The sequence below is a fragment of the Sinocyclocheilus grahami genome, unplaced genomic scaffold, assembly GCF_001515645.1.
Source record: "Sinocyclocheilus grahami isolate Dianchi unplaced genomic scaffold, SAMN03320097.WGS_v1.1 scaffold134.1, whole genome shotgun sequence".
Taxonomy (NCBI): Eukaryota; Metazoa; Chordata; class Actinopteri; order Cypriniformes; family Cyprinidae; genus Sinocyclocheilus; species Sinocyclocheilus grahami.
Window position 1 is genome coordinate 827968 of NW_015505313.1, and position 18183 is coordinate 846150.

Sequence of the window (18183 nt, forward strand, 5' to 3'; positions counted from 1 at the left end):
CATGACTTAAAAGTGAATTTTGTTGAAATGCGTGGTGGCATTTTTCTCTTTTCAAGTTAAGTTACCCGTCGATTAATGTTGAATAAAAAAAACAACAACATTTTTTTGGAAAATGAATATTTTGTGAATGGTTTTGCATAAATGCTTGGCATGACATGTTAAATAAACACTCCAAATTGTAAAATTACCCAGTTAACTGAAAATTACATGTATCTGTGCAATTTTCATTTATAGTTTATTACTTCCTAGAAAAAAGTAAAAAGTCCCTAATTGTAAACTAAAAACTTATAAATTAATTGCAAAATAGAGGAATTCTGACAAATGCAGCATTTCTCGTAAAAACTAGAAAAAGTACACAATAAAATGTTTAAGGTTATAATAATTTATTCTCTAAACTAGAATGATTACTTAGAAAAAGCTATTTTAAGCTACTTTATTTAAAATCATCCTAAAAGTAATAACAGATTTATTAATACTAGTGTCACAATAATTATATATAATAATGCCAAATATATAATTTTCACATAGCTGTTGCTGTGTAGGAGCATTTTACTAACTTTAATAATCAAAAGGAAACAGGAAAACGCACGTAGCAAATGTTGACATGAACAATTCCAGACAAGGGAGAACAGAACGGGCTAGATAATGAGGGGTAGACAGGTGATGAGGATAACTAAATGACAAGGAACACCTAGAAACAATTAGGACAGGAATGGGAAGGACCAAATAAGGGCATGGAAACACAGGGAAAACAAAACCAAAACTGACCATAAAGATGACATTACTGGGGGTGTGTACTTGGCGCCCTGGAGGCTGGTGCAGGGTAGGAACAGGGCGAAGACAGGGAAGGCCTCCAGGGCGGATCAGGGAGTCCGAGGAGCCATGGCAGAGCAGGCAGACTAGGAGGCCATGGCGGAGCAGACAGTTCAGGAGGCCATGGCGGATCAGACCGTTCAGGAGGCCATGGTGGAGCAGGCAGACTAGGAAACCATGGCGGAGCAGACAGTTCAGGAGGCCATGGCGGAGCAGGCAGACTAGGACGCCATGGCGGAGCAGGCAGACTAGGAAACCATGGCGGAGCAAACAGTTCAGGAGGCCATGGCGGAGCAGGCAGACTAGGAAACCATGGCGGAGCAGGCAGACTAGGAGGCCATGGTGGAGCAGGCAGTTCAGGTTGCCATGGCGGATCAGGGGACTCAGGAGGCCATGGCGGATCCTCCATGACCTTAGCCGGCTCGGCCACCACGGCCACAGGCATATGGCCCCCCCAAAAATTTTCTTGGGGAAACTTAGGAATTCTGGGGGGCACTCTGGAGGAGCAGGCACTTGAGGGCGCTCTGGAGGAGCGGGCACTGGAGGGCGCTCTGGAGGAGCGGGGCTGGATAACTCAGGGGAATCAGGAGATGAAGGAGGGCTGGACAGGACCAGCGGAGATGAAGGAGACTCCGAGGGCCGATGGAGAGCTGGACGGGACCAGCGGAGACGAAGGAGAACTTTCTGGAGCGGATTCTGGGGTGAGGATAGGAGCCGAGAAATCTGGAGGTAATGCCATGTCCAAGAGCGCTGAGTCAGTGGCGGCCGGCAGGCTTGACAACGAGCTGGTTCTGGATCGGGGATGGACGCTCTCCAGACACCAGAGATCTGGAGGTAGTGCCATGTCCAAGAGCGCTGAGTCAGTGGCGGCCGGCAGGCTTGACAACGAGCTGGTTCTGGATCGGGGATGGACGCTCTCCAGACACCAGAGGATCCCTTCCCTCCAGCTTAGTCGAGTGGTGTCTGGGAGGTCCTCGGGGCGATAGTAATTAGCCCCGATCCAGAACAGCGAGTTGAGCGTGGCGTTGTCCAAAGCCATCGCTGTGGGCCAAAGCGGCGAAACAAGCGGCGATCTCCATGATTGCTGGGAGAAACTGGGGAACAAAAAAACTTTCAAAAACGGAAAAGAAACACAGGGAGGAGAGGCGGCGCTCACTTTTTGTCGGTCTGGAATTCTGTCACATAGCTGCTGCTGTGGAGCGAGGAGACGTAGGAGAATTTGACTAACTTTAATAATCAAAAGGAAACAGGAAACACACGTAGCAAAGGTTGACATGAACAATTCCAGACAAGGGAGAACAGAACGGGCTAGAACTCAAATAGGGCAGATAACGAGGGGCAGACAGGTAATGAGGATAACTAAATGACAAAGAACACCTGGAACAAATTGGAAACAATTAGGACAGGAACGGGAAGGACCAAATAAAGGCATGGAAACACAGGGAAAACAAAACCGACCATAAACATGACAATAATATAATATAATGCATATATAATTTATATATAATATATGTAGCAATATCATATACGAATCAGCTTTTTTGATGTAGCTTCATCCTTGTTGGTTCAGGAAACAGCTATTGACACAATGTGTGACATTTCTGCTTTTCTGTTACAGCATTAATGGGCAGACAAAATCCCTGGAAGGAAATATGAGACAATTGTATCTTGCAGTATGTCAGTGTATGTTTTCATACTCAGTGTCCTTTAGTTATGACAGTCACAGTGCAGCCTGAGGAGAAATGTGAAGATGATTGTAACCTCAGATTTGGAGATTTGTGTGTGTGTGTGTGTGAGAGAATGAAACTGGGATTAGATCTGACCAATAGATATTACAGGTCACGCCTCTACCACCTGTAATTTTAACATGACAATGTGCATGTGTGTCCTGGTCCTTCATGAATCATTCAGAGGGGTTTTGACACTTGAGTAACATCTGGCAGTTTCATTGGATCATACCGCGTTTGGACTCAGAGGAAGTTTGAATGTGCAATCACAATCATTTCTCTTCTCAAACACACCTCAAATGCTATCTTGTTGTACATTTTAGACTAAATAGAACACATTTTCTCCAAAAGAGCAACTTGAGAGCATTTTTCACCAAAATCAGATCAAAGCTAAGTGAGATTTCACATTTGCATTATGCATTTACTTAGGAGATCATTTATGCAAAGTAATTTACAAATGAGAATAATACAAGCAGAGGTGGTTCGTAAAACAATAAAAGCAGTGCTACTGTACCAAATGTATAAGATGTGTTTTTGTAGATTGTTTTATCATTCTTCTCATTTAATAGATAAACCAAGCAGTATAAGTAAGCTAGTGCAGAGGAATGTATGACAGACGCTGTGCATTAACAGGTGCACAAAGTGTCTTGTTCTCACAGCTCTAAATCTCATCAGCTCTGGATACTCTGTAAGTACACTGAAACAGACTGTTTGACACTGATTTTGGTTATTATATTCAGTTCTGATGATGAACAGTTCATATAGCAAATTAATCTCTGATGATGGGATGCTTAAATATCACACAATCATACAGTAGAATACAAAAGCCTTAAAATGAGGGACTCAAAATCTGATTTAATACTGTAACATTTAAAACAAATAAACACACTGACATGAAGTGAGTAAGACATATTTAAGATTGCAGTATTTCTAGTGCTAATTAAGTACATTTGTGACATTGTTCCTGTGGCTCTTTTTAGACTGTCAGACTGTTAAATCATAATTATCATATACTTTGCCATGTAAAATGTGTTTTCAATTAACAGATGCAAAATTAGAAGCATTTTCAGTGGACTTTTGGGCCTCACTTTATATTTTATTGCATCTGCAGTATAAGTAGTAATTATGAGCTTTGTGACATTCACAATATATTGAGAAATGAATATCAGATTACTTGGATTAAGTTTTTAAAATAGTGAATAGGAATGGTTCATGTTCGTTGAGAAATGAATTCATTTTAAAATGGATTTAAAGCTGCTATGATTGAGAAAACCTGTTTGCTATTTTTGTCACACCTTCAGGGATTCAGGGATGGAAGAAGCACAATTGAAACCGTGAAAAGACAAGAGCGTGTGATAGGATGTGGGAACACTTCTTATATTAATTTCCCATCTTTTTCTTTCTCTATATTTGCTTTCTTCTGCATGTACCTCAGCGATGGTGCATTTACTCTGGTTTCTGAGTGTTAAGCATGGTGTGAAATGATCCCTTTAGAAAAGCTCTTTCCCTGCGTTCTCACTTCCAGCAGAACACAAGACTGTTCACACTTGCTGCTTTAAGTCTGATATTAGATGTGCTCAAAAGATCAGCGTAATTCTGTTCAGTCATATGATAATGACAAAGAAAAGATGCGTGGAGACTTGTTTATTTGCATGCAGGAACCAGGATGGCAAAGTTTTTATTTAAGTATTTAAATACTCAATCATGAAAGGATAATATAGATGAGATTGTATGCATTTTTAGTGAGAAACTGACAGTTTTGACAGATGTGCTATATTTGAATACAAATCTAGTATGTGTGATATGCACTGTATCTAGCGTAGCTGGCTTTAAACTGCAAATGCAATGTAACTACACCCTATATCATTAAAGTATATGAAAATTGCATTTGTGTCCAAGAACTCATGCTCATTTACTGTAAACCACTAAAGCGTTATCAGCATTCCTGACTTCCTTCCTTACTTCTTCTAATCTGTTTCTTCTGCACATTTTTTTGGTTCAAGTCCAAAATGCCCGAGGGGTCTGATGTGTGTGCGTGTGTGAAACTGTGTGGGTGTGTGTGAAGGCAGGCCGCAGAACACGCACCCTTTGTGACACAATGCCAGATACCCTGAGGTCTTAAAACTCAGATTAATAGACACACATAAACACAAGCATGTCTGCTGTATATTAATGCATAAAGATGGTACGCAAAGACTGTGCATATCTTATCCAGCTAATTAAACTAAAAAGTATAGAATAATATACTAAATCTTCATTATTCACATTAAGACAAAGAAAAGAAAAGAATAGAAAATAAATATTTTAGAGATTTTACAGGAGCAAAGGCAAGCCTGTATCTGTTTGCATCAGGTACTGTCTGTGATAGAGATGCATATTTGATATGCAGAATTTTTATCTGCAAACCATGCATGTATCCAGCTAACAGGGAACATCTTTTGAATGTTTTTTTGGCGAGGTTCTCTCAAAGTTATGAACAAACATTCTTCCATTATTAATAGTCTTTAATAACATTAGCACAAAAACATTATTTATGCATTGTTCAATGTTTTTTTTATTCCTGAAACTCTTTTTAGTTAAACGTTTATCTAACATTTTTAAGTGTTACAACTTGTTTCAGAATAGAGACCATTCAAAAGTAGAGCTCATGTAATGTTTCAAAATTGTTTCCTTACCATTTGCATAACCAATAATTTTTTTTAAACATATGAAAATGTTTTGAATGTTCAGATAAAATTCAGAAATAAGTTTTTTTAAAATAACTTAATGGGAACATTAGTAAAATGTTATGAGAACATATTTTGTTAGCTATTTAGACCTTGTAATAAATGTTTTGAGGAAAACAATATTAATTTCATTTGCAACTTGCATTAGAAATAAATGATAAAAATGAAGCATTATACACCTTTAAACATATATGTTTTGGAAAAGCATGGTATGATATGCAGTGGGAAAGTAATTAAATGCAGGTAAATAATTATGACTTCTTGTTTTGTTGTTTTGCAAAATAATATAAAAAAGTGGGGGAACACCATAAAAACCATGTAGCCAAAACCTCCTTTTTCATTCTGTTAGAGAGAATGACACAACCTTTCATTTGCATGTTAAAACCTTGTTCTTTCACCAGTGTCTTTGGTTTCTGATCCCACAAAGGATGCATTTCACACCTGTGGCTGGAGACTTTCAGTCTTTTATATGAGGTGTTAATGTGTTAACCCCCCACCACCCCCTCTCCAAAACACACTCACACACATACTGAAGTTTCTCTCCAGCACTGACAGAGTTAAGGGAGGATACACCTGTGCTATCACACACCTGTCTCAGGCTGGCAGCCAATCAGAGCAAAGAAGCCAACCTGCTAGGTGGATAAATAGAGAGACGATGTGGATAGAAATCAAACCGCTTCATTTATCAGGATACAAACACAGACAAACACATTTGAGAGAAGAGACAAGATTACAAACTAAGGATTTTATCATCACTGTCTGTCAGAGGAGTCATGACCAAGGAGATTGAGTAAGTGTCATCAATTTTGCATTTATTTGCATTAATTTATAATGCTCTAGTTAGGGCTTTCTTTACTTGGCTCTGTTGAACACAAATCCCATTTTGTTACTAAAATTGAATTGCTATAATCGCTTTCCAAAATCATGAAATATTATTTTTTTAGATTAAGGGTGATTTAACTTATGATAAAGAATACATATTTTTTTGTATTATTCACTGTCTAGACATTTTCAAATGAGCTGTTAATTTAGGACTAAAAAATCCATTTAGTTTCATATGATTCATGATTTTCTTGTGGGGTGTGTTATAGTTTGCAGTTTCACCGCTGTGAGCTGTCTGTTCCTATTGGGTAATGTCTTTCTCCTCTTCTCCCACTCTCCCTCTGCTCATGTGTAAACGGGCCCCCACATGAATGAGTACAAGATAATTTCTACTGAAAATTGACACCAGGACTCAAACACGCACACTCTGTCTCTTACTCTTTACAGACAGCCTGGTGTAACTATCCTACACTCTTAAAAATAAAGGTGCTTCAAAAGGTTCTTCACAGTGATGCCATAGAAGAACCATTTTTGGTTCCACAAAGAACCATTCAGTCAAAGGTTCTTTAAAGAACCATCCCTTTTTTACCTTTTTGTAATCTGAAGAACCTTCTTTCACCACAAAGAACCTTTTGTGAAACAGAAAGGTTCTTCAGAAGTTAAAGGTTCTTTATGGAACCATTTAGACAAAAAGGTTCTTCTATGGCATCGTGAAGCACCTTTATTTTTAAGAGTGATAGGGGCCCGAGCGCACAAACACAGAAACGCATTAGTCTTGTGCTAATGTGTCAGAGGTCGGGGTCTATGTCATTATACAGGTACCTAGAATTAGAAAATATGGGTATATCTAGAAAAGTCTGCACAGTTTTAAAAATAAATAAACAGAAAAGGCTCATTAATTTAGTGTGCGCACAGGTGCCTAAACTGCTCTGTTTGTATTTTAGCTTCCCATAGCAGACCACCTCATTGCTAATCCTAGTAGTTAGGGAAAGTGCCAAAACAAATCCAACTGTTTGAGGAGTTAGTGATCCTCTTCAAATCCATGTCTTTTGTTTGTGGTGCTTGTGTTAAGATAAATTAAGTTCCTACACTTAGGGTTTGTTTCTGACCGTTGATCCGTTACAAGAGCTTCTGCCCTTAGGAGCACAGATGAGAAGAGAAAGTCAGATTTATCACTGTTTCTTGGCATTTAGTCCTTTTCTTTTATGTTTTGCTCTTTGTGATTGTGGGATTTTCTTGAGCATTATATAGTTTAAAGTCTGGATGAAGAGCATCAGCTCTTGCACCCTGGATTTATTAAAGGCTGTAATTTTGTCACAGAACGTTTTATGTGCACCAGAGGCACATTTCTGTGGCCTTTAAGCTGTTTATCATTTTGCCATGTACATGCAAAATCACATGTTGCAGTTCCAGGTAATGCTTGCTAATATCTCCTTCTTTTGCCTAGGGCTCTCATGGTACAACAGAACGAGAGTTTCAACTACTTACGCTATCCAGACAACTACATTATGGACTCTTGGCCTAGCATGGACAGCGGTGACCTCAGCAAGACTAAACCCAGACTGTCTTCAGATGAAGAACTTGCAACTCTAAGCCTCCTCTATGAAGCCTGCAAGGTATTTTTTAAAAATATAAACAATTATTTCTTAGCATTATTTAATTTATATTATATACTGAAATAATATTATAAATGTATTATTTTTAAGACCCCTAAAGAGCAGAAGATGACATCATGTGCGCGTGAGAGCAGTATGTACATGGAAAGGTAAGTTTGACCATACACTTTTATGATTTATGAATTAAAATGCTTTCATAGTAAACATACAGTATGGGAGCATATATTGCAAGTATATAGTATAAAAGAGAAGGCAAGATGTAAATGTCATGACAGTAAGTTATCCAGATGTAAAATGTCACATTTTCTCTATCCAGTATATTGGTAGGTTGAGTAATTTAGCTAAAGATTATCTGAGGTCAGAGCTGGTTCAGCTGTTAATCCTCTTCTTCAACCCATCCCAAAAAGGCTGAGTCACTACACAGCACCCTTTTGTGCAAGTGAAAAATAGCTGCCTTTAGAGCTTGTTGGCCTCCCCGATGTCAAAGCCTGTCGAGAAACTCAAACAGTGAAAGAAAAAAAAATCAGCGTTAGGTGGCAAACAGCTCCCGCCCTGTGTTTGGCTTTGCTTTTCATGCAAAGATAGCTCCATAAACAATGCAGAGATTGAACAAAGCTTCTATTGACTTTAACTCTTTTTCATCATTGTTTAGGCAGCTAACAGTTAACCTTGCGTGAATAACATTAATGATGGAGTACCATAAAAAAATTGGTCACAATTTGTGCTGTCATTTATCTCTCAGGACAGTGAATAGCTCTTCCCCTGAGCTGGCCACGCTGGAGAACGCTCACATCATGAAGCTGCTTTCTGAAAGCATTTCCTCCAGTCACTCAAAGCAAGCATTACTGAGCACTGACAGCTACACCGGGGACAACTTGTACCCCCTCTTGCACCCAACACAGAAATCATGGCCATCTGACCAACCCTTCCTGGAGACGACCCCTGAGGTTTGCAGAGCATTTAAAAAAAAACATTTACAATATAAAATATATTAAGTGTAGTTTCTGAGCCATACCAACAGATCCTAAAAAATATGCCATGAATGCCTGAAACAGTTAGTAATTACCATCAATTTATGACACTTCTGTTTGTTTTCTTCAAAAACAAAATCAGCCTCTAGCCTACAGCACGTTTGTGGGACAAACAAGCCCAGTATACTCCGAGTCCTACTCCAACTCTCCTCCAGATAGATACAGGTGAGACTGGCTTCTTAACAGTCTGAGCCTTTACAAATCAGATATTTTTTTTCTCTTCGCGTTTATTTTCCTCAATAAAATATATGGTGACTTTACACAAGCTATAAAAAGCAATAGATAGTAGTATGTAAAATACTTAGTAATGCCATCGCATAAAAATTCATTTGACTGTTTTTCACAGGAATGACTTCCAGTTTGTTCTTGGTGCCCCACAAGCTTCTCAGCACAAGACAACAGAAATACCCACGGTGTACCTCAACAAGGGGCAGTTTTACCCTATCACACTGCAGGGAGTGGACAGCACTGCTGGGGTGCCATGCAGCAAAGTAAAAGTAAGTTATACTTTCATAGAGCCAAATAATGGAAATAAAGGACAAAATTCATGCTTGCCATATATTTGTTCCAAAGAGAAAGAGTTGCTAGTTATTTAGACATCCTTTGAGAAATTTCGACATTTTGTCATTTAGTAACCATGACGGGCAACAGCAAAGAAGCTTTGGGGGAAGATTCCTAAAACTTCCAAACTCATATGCCCTTGCATATTCTAGGTGTGACAGGTTGGCTGTTTTGTAAGCGCATACACTGCTATGGTCAGTGACAAAGCAAAGAGAAAGAGCATTAGTGTGGTGACATACAACATCGCTTGTTAAACGACAAAAAGACCTACAGGGAGTCTTACAGGCAGTCACTACTCTCTAAAAAACACAAAGTAACAGGTTCTGATAATGCTCCTTTTTTCTTCCTTTATCTCTCTCAGACGGTGATCATGGCTGTGTTTGAGAATGACAAGAGTCCTGAGATGCAGCTGAAGTACTGGAACCACTGGCACGCTCGACAGCCTACCGTTAAACAGAGAGTCATTGATATCGGTGCGTTCCTCACTATCACTCTAAGCATAAACATCAGGTATATAATCATAATTAGAATGAATGAATTCTGGAAAACAAGACAATACTGATTATGAAAATGAAGAATGTTTATATTATATACCGGTAACTATGAATTTTGTCCTTTATTTCCATTATTTGGCTCTATGAAAGTATAACTTACTTTTACTTTGCTGCATGGCACCCCATCATTAGATTTAAAATCAGATGTCATTTGGTTTTGATTGATGTGTGTTTCATATCATACAATTTATATGAATAAATTCTTCTTTATTGATACTCAGCTGACTACAAGGAAGTTTTCAGTGGAGTGAGTAACGTGGAAGAGGTGGCTTTCAACGCACTCTCCTTTATCTGGAACACCAATGAAGAAGCAAAGGTACAAGCACAAACACACAGATCCACCTGTCACTTGTTTTTGTGGGGCTGAAGTGATGGGTTGAAAGGAGGATCATTTAGAGGAGTGTCAGAGAGCAGTGGTATCTACGGTATGCGGCCTCCTCAGGCACCTGTCATCATAAGGAATAAAAAAGAAAGAGGGAGGGAAGGACGCAAGGAAGGAGAGAAAGAGAAATAGGGCACATTTCAGCATGCCCCCAGGGTAGTGATGGGTGGGACAACGAAACTCACAGCAGGTGGAGCAGAGACCGAAAGAAAGAATACAATCACTGTAACGCACTTTTATTGATTAACAGCAATGTTACAAGACATATTTAAGAGTTGCGTATTTTTTAGCTAATAATCAGAATAAACAATTCTTCCACCAAGTAAAATAATTCATTAGTCTAGCATCTAACAATATCCAGTTGCCAAGCAATATAGCAACAATACATTTTATAAATCAGAATTTGAATTCAAATATTCCAACTGTTAACTGTTATTCAACCTTGTTGTGCTAAATGAATCAGCAGCTATGAGGAACGAGGAAGAAATGTTTGGAAATCAGCACCGGTTCACTCATTTATTTATTAATCATCATCATATTTAGGTGATTGTTTTTTATTGTTGTTTTACCTCCAGTTCCAACATGTTGGATCTCGTCATGTTGTTCTTCATATGGACACTCCTTTTCTTTTGAAATGAATTGGAATTATTGAACAATCATTTGTACCATATTTTGCAGATGACACATCTAATGTTTCTCATCTCTGACACTTCCTTTTGTTTTTTTCTATATATTTTTTTCTAAATGTACTACTGTGTCATCTAGTTAAATAACAAATCCCCCTTTCCTGATTTCCAAAATGCTTTCTTGAGATTTCATGTATCATGTATTCATGTTTTTTACAGGTGCATATTGGCATCAATTCTCTGAGCACTGACTTCTCCTCGCAGAAGGGGGTCAAAGGTCTTCCTCTGAATCTTCAGATCGACACGTATGATTTCAGCTCAGGGAACAACCGCCTCATTCACAGAGCTGTTTGTCAGATTAAGATCTTCTGCGATAAGGTGAGCCAGTGCCCGACAAATTAAAAAAGTATATATTTAAAAAAATCCATCTTAAAATATATATCTTCAATAAATATATATTTTACATTTATAAAAATATTTGTAATATAATTCTATTTTATTATCTTTATAAATTAGTTTAAAGAAGCAAAACCCAAAAGAGAATCTTATAACAGCATGAAAAGATGCACACATGCATTTCAAGGCCTAATTAAACCTAAAACATGGATAAGAAACATTAAGTTTCATTATCAGGGTGTGTAGTGGATCTCTGTTGCTAATTTGGCTCATCTTGGACTGCGTCATAAACTGTTAAACAAAACACAGTCCTGACTCACTGTTACCATGACCTACTAAGTTATTTACTTGAAAAGTGTCTGACCTCCGATCTTTTACTGGCACATTTTCAATTACGTGATAACTGTTTTCACTGAAGCAGAAAATAAATAGACACTGAAGTATTTGTGGGTTTTTTCTTTCAGTCTGTCTATCTCTCTTCCGGTGTCTCTCACCCATACACTGTCTGGCACCTCTATCTTTTGATTCCTATTGATCTCTTTTGTTGAGCTGATCAGATAAATGTCATCAGAACGCCTTATCTCCTCATCTCCTTAAAGCCTGTTTGTGTGTTCCACATTGGCCATAGTTATTAGCAGTTTGACAGTGTGTGGGGGAAATGCATGATGGGAAGGTTAGATTTAACACACGTCTGACTGGTTTAGCAGCAGCAGGTGACCTGAGTGCATTACTGCATTGCTGTGGTTTCTCTAGCTGGATCAAATGCATATTTACTACACAGCTGGCATCTAAACTAGACATGAACTCTTGAGTTGTTTACAAGAATGGTTTTCAATAGACATAAGTTCTAAAGCATAGTTTTAGGAGTTTAAAAACTCTTTTAATTAACTTGGTTAATTAAGTGTTTTATAAGCCGTTCCGATATGCCAGAGCACTTTGTAATTGCTCTGATTCTAAATGTTTTATTGTCCTTGAATGCTTGCAGGGAGCAGAGAGGAAGATGAGAGACGAGGAGAGGAAGAGAAGCAAGAGGAGGACCAAGATTGACTCCAGCAACAATAGTGAGTGCTTTCAGTCATATAATTACAGCTTGAGACTTTCAGAGAACACCCATCACCACCCAAACAAAAGCATAAAGAAAACCCAGTACATATCTTCCCCGTTTGGTGTCCATGTTCTGACCCAACAAGCCACTGAAATGCTATATGGCTACTTAGGATTTCCTCCTAATTTGGCACAAGTCAAAACCAAAACTAGCTTTCAAGCACATATTTTCAACGAAGTGTAAAAGAGGGCTCTCAAACTCAAATTACCTGCGGGCCACTAGCCAAACTGTGTTTTCCACCAGAGTCTGGTTTTCAATAGTCATGCCTTCATTAATTGCTTTGAGTGTTAGATTAAAGCTGTTTGTCTTCTCCTCAGGTTGTAAACGGGCCCTAGTTTCCAGCTCTGTCGGAAAGGACTCTACCTACTTTAAAACTCTAGACGATCACGTCACACAACCTGTTTTATTCATCCCAGAGATGCACTTCAGCACCATGCAGCGCTGTGGCCTGGTACGTCTGTCTTTCACAGACACACACACACACACACACACACACACACACACACACACACGCGCTCTTCCCTATATCCTAGGATATGCGGCTTACCGCAGCATTGTTGAGTCATGTTCACCAACACCCTGAGGGCTGAGTGTATGGGAACGAGAGAGGAAAAGTGTGGGAAAAAATGCAGTGGGAAAGAAGTGGGCTTGGAAAAGAATAAGAGAAAGTGATCTCGAGATCAGACATGCTAACTGGTGCGCTCCTGAGTTTACATGATAGCGAACGAAACTCACCTGAGGAGGGGACGGCCAGGCTGACTGACACAGGGATTAACCCGTGGGAGCTTAAACACACGCACACACACTTCTGAGGGTGTTGAAGAGATGCTTTTCAGCTGGGTTAACACAGCCTAAGAGAGGAGGGATGGAGGCTGTTCTGACAGGCCTTTTTCCCACAGTCCAGACTAGCACAAATCTCACTTGTTAGATTTAGACATCATTTCATAACATCAGGCCTTTTTACATGTAGTCACAGCCCATATTAGTGACTTTAGCATATTAGTGAAGGATTAGGAAGTCATGCGATCATCGAACACACAAGAGACAGGAAACTAAGCGCCATTTTAACAATCTTGATTTTATCTGTTTGTTATTGTCCAGGTGCCCCCTGTTAGCCTGGAGGAAAGCGACAGGACATCGCTGAAACGTATCAACTGCTACGCAGACAGCGGCGACCAGAGCAGCTCCCCGCCGAGCAAACAAGCCCGCCGAGACGAGCAACAGAGAGGTATGGAAGACTCAAGATTAATTTAGAAATGCAGAAGCCTGGGAACATATCAATTTGCGATACAAATCACAGTCCCACAGTATTTTAATGCTAAATTCTTTATTCTCAGTTCTCCTGTATGTCAGGCGAGAGACTGAGGAAGTATTCGATGCCCTCATGTTGAACACGCCAACCCTTAAGGGCCTGAGAGAAGCAGTGAGTTTTCCACCTCTCTTTCCGTTACACATATTTGTGAAGATCTCACCTCGAAGAGGAATTGTACCTAAAATGTGACTCATGTCCCCTTTCTGCCTTCTCAGATTTCAGAAAAGTACGGTATGCAAGAAGACACCATTGGGAAAATCTTCAAGAAGTGCAAAAGAGGGTGAGTGAGATATTTCCAAGCTAAACTCCATTGGGCGAAAATGTTTGGGGAGCTATGACGAAGTCACGAGCACAGATAGAGGAACACTGATGTCGAAATGCTCTTTCACGGAGAAGAACGACTGTTAAACCCTTTTCTTATAATCTGAGCTCTATCTCAACAAGCTGCCAGGAAGCAAAGTCGACAGACCGGGTTGACGGGAGATCTATAGTGTTTGGAATGTGATGATTGCTGCTCCCCTTCAAAAAAGAAAAAGAGGGTGAAAGCAAAGCAAAAGAAGGAAGACAAGATGATTTCAACATAGGTAGACTCATCTGACTGTGCTGTAATTTTTTTTTTTTTGTGGTTTATGAAGCTCAGATAGAAACAGTATAGATGAGGGATGTGCAGGAAGGCGGCACTGGCGTCTACGTGCAACCTAATGAGCCCGAGCTCTAGAAAAACACCATTTATCTCTTTGGTTGTTGATCACCCATGACACCATGTAGACATTTGCGCTTACCTGTTCAATCATCCATTTCAGAACATGTGTGGGAATAACTCACCTCAGTGCATCATAAAGTATAAGGCATTAAAGTAAAGCATATAATTGTATGACCATATTTCACATCCTGCTGGAGAGTTTAAGGAGCGTTTGACCCACATAGGTCAAAGAAACATGTCCAGGACTCTATTAAAGGCGTTTTATCTTAATCATCCTAGCCTAGAGCTGTGTAACTTGGAGCTCAACTTTCCTCAGGCTGTTAGCTGATGATATGGCTGAGGGATAGGGACAGGTCGGGCCACATTCTCGCTCATTCTCTCGCCCCAATCTTTAATCAGCCTCCCTCCACCCTCAGGGCTGGGAGAGCTGGCATGACCTCGCAGTTAGTCTGTCATACACCCGCACACCATATACATGTTGGCCGGTAGAGACGACTGTTGTGCCAAATAATAGTTTGCGTAAGTCATGAGATAAGGATTTGTATTTTTAAGGATCTAAATCAGGGTCTGCCCTTAGGGAAGGAATGATGAATGCTTTAGAAGATTGTACAGGAATGCTTAATGTTTCTTTCAGCAGTTGCTAAGGCACAGTTCATCTGTACGTCAGTCAGTGTCACTCAACATAGTCATAATGACTAAAACAAATAATCGTGTAGTAATGCGCAAATGTCAAATGAGCAGGTGTTGGAATTAAAGCGGTATGGTTTTTGTGCAGATGAGAAGCAACTTTTGGAGCTGTGCGTGTTTGGTTCTAGAGATACATGATTTAATCTTAATATAACAGATATTGTCCAATTTGGGAGTTTTTATAGTGTTTTTGGTGTTAAAATATGAATATACTTAATTTTGCATGCTCATTTCCCATACTTTTACATTTAGATTACCTTTGCTGTAATCTTATGCACAATTAAAGTTAATCTTTAATAATAATTAAATGTTTCTTTAATAATATTTGAGCAAATCTCAAAATGAATATCCATTTTTCATACTGTACATTATAATGTTGTGATGCCTAAATTTACTTATAGAATTTAAAATGCTTTGAACTTTGTGAGTTTTATTATTTTTAATTCATTAAAATAGATTAGTATTTTAATGTCCAATTTGTTGGTTATCAGAGCAAAGTATGATATATGATATAATAAGAATTTCTATCACTTTTTCTTTCTTATGAACAGGATCTTTGTGAACATGGATGACAACATCATCGAGCATTACAGCAACCACTCTGCCTTCCTCATCGAGATCACTGAAGTCATGATCAACCACTTCCAGATCACACTTATGGAGTTATAAATGACATAATCAACTAGTGACACCACACCCGGTGCTGCTGCTGCTGGCAGCTTCTTTCTGCTCTTTCGATCCAAAAGCATGACAATGAGCCAGATTCTGCAGTCGCTATGGAAACAGCTCACCTGCCAGTTTCAACATTTTCAGTTTTAACAAGACATATCAATACTAAACAGTGTAAATACCATTTTCCACTTTTGTACCTTTTTTATTATTTTATCTACAATAATTTTATAACATGAGCAATTATGATCAACAAGGTACATGTTCTGTAAATATCAATTGTAAATAGACATAATTATCATAATGTTGCGTGTTGACGTGATTTTAAAAGAGTTATATGTTGTTATTTCAATGATAAACTTGCCTTTTTAGATGCTGCCTCTTTGCTGCTTATAGTAGGCCCATCATTTCTAGGACAGGATGTGAGGCGTTTGTATTGCTTTATGCTCTGATGGTGGTTCGCATGCTTATTAATCTTGCCGCGTGTTACTACAGCATACTTCTAGTCAGGGTGCTGTAACTATCAGCCTTTTAGTTTCACATCTGGAACACTCCACAAACACACACAAGTGTTTTAGACCTTTAAGTCGCACATTTCCACCCTTAAAGAGCCGCGTATTTGTCAGTGTTTCGATCACATTTTGAAAACTGGCTCCACACATTTCGAATCTGTGTGGCTGTAACTGTTGTCAGGACAACCGGCCTTTTTGTCCTCTGACATTTAGACACGAAAGTTCAGACGAACCACTGCAATGTCGAACTTGCCCAAATATCAGATTAAATAACGGTGACTTTTCATTTTGTGGATTTTGCATCACAAAATTTGTACATTTCAAATTCTTTGTATTGCTTTCGAACAATACTGATATACTAAAGCTGTGTTTTCCTTTTTTACTGCCTCTGCTTTTATATGGAAAATAAAATCCAAAATCAATAACATTTTCAAGTGTTTTTTCATTGTTTCAAGACATTTGCTTGCTTAAATCATTTACAGCTGTTAAACTGTATGGCCCACAACTTAGTAGGTCGCACACAAACTGCGATTGATGAAGTCAGAAATATTAAAAATAAAGAGCAATTACTCATATTTAAGTTCATTAATAGGCATTACCCTCGCAAAAACATGGTTTTATTATAGCAAAGTGTAGTAATTATGTTTTTTTGGTGTATTGATCACCATTTGTACAACCACAGATTTAGGCTAAATATGGTATAGGTTAAACTAAACTATGGTTAGTGTAGCAAAACCATGGTTAATTTGTGGTTACCATGTTTTAAATATAGTAACCATGTTTTGTTTTTATTTGTGGACTAGTAAAACCACAATAATTTTTTTGTAAGGGAACTTACACTTACCTGTTTCACATGATGCAAGTGCGACATGTCGCAGATCACAGAATTTTATGGGAAGACAAACAACTCAAATGTGGGACAGCGCGGTATTAAAGTGTTCGGTTTAAGTGATCAGTTACAACAGCGCAGCGCGAACATTACGCTTCTTCTTCTTCTTCATGTTTTATGGCGGGTGGCATCTATGGAGCCAGATCGGCCTCAAAAATAACACATTTGCAAAACAAAATTCATAAATGCACAGCACAATTTACATTTACAAAATCCGATTCGTAAATTCAAAACACAATTCATAAATACACAAGTAAAAGCATAAATATTTCCCCAAATGCTCACACAAATGCATCTTACCTAAATAAATTTAAAATGTTTACACAAATATGTATATATAAATTTCTTGAATTAATTTCCATCACACATTTATGAATAATGGTACATGTATTTATGGATCGTTGAATCTGCATTTGCAAATCATCACACATGCGTGGACTGCTTTGAGTTTGTGTGTGGTATTTTTGAGACCTTCCTGGCAGGTTAAGATTCATAAATATCTTTTTTTGGAGGATGTTCCGTTCAGCCAATCGCGGTGAGCTTTTAATCCACCAATCAAAACGCTCTTTCCTGAACAGACTCAAGAAGCTCAAGCTGCGCTTGTACTGTCCATTGTTCCATTGTGCTGTGCATTTATGAATTTTGTTTTGCAAATGTGTTATTTTTGAGGCCGATCTGGCTCCATAGGCATCCGACGTTAAGGTGCATTACCGCCACCTACTATGCGAACATTACTCTCCGCAGAAGTTCGTGTTTTTTTCCTGCACATAACATAATGAAGATCAGTATTAAGTTATTACATTTTCTTTCATATTACTACATTATTACATTATCTTTCATATTACTACATGTAAACAGTAGTGTTAGCTACTTTGAAGCACGTATAGCCTATATTTAGTAGTCACGTTCACAGCAGAAACTTCCATTATCCTCTTAGAATTCAAATATTTTATGGTTTATTTAAGTAAATTGTACATTTAAGGATATTTGTGTAACTGTAGCATATGATTATGCTTGAAAAAAAAGAGTAAAATGTACTGATACTTTTCTGT

General features: G+C 38.6%; 1 protein-coding gene across 1 annotated transcript; it reads left to right on the plus strand.

Annotated features, from left to right (window-relative positions):
• The first annotated feature begins 5947 nt into the window (after positions 1–5947).
• Positions 5948–16667, plus strand: LOC107590885 (grainyhead-like protein 3 homolog). Its single transcript, XM_016279829.1, has 15 exons — positions 5948–6056; positions 7536–7704; positions 7795–7853; positions 8447–8651; positions 8818–8900; positions 9082–9232; positions 9658–9769; positions 10072–10166; positions 11078–11236; positions 12240–12315; positions 12677–12810; positions 13461–13587; positions 13697–13782; positions 13887–13951; positions 15613–16667. The coding sequence occupies exons 1-15, from the start codon at positions 6040–6042 to the stop codon at positions 15728–15730; spliced, it is 1656 nt and encodes a 551-aa protein (XP_016135315.1). The 5' UTR covers positions 5948–6039; the 3' UTR covers positions 15731–16667.
• Positions 16668–18183: the final 1516 nt, after the last annotated feature.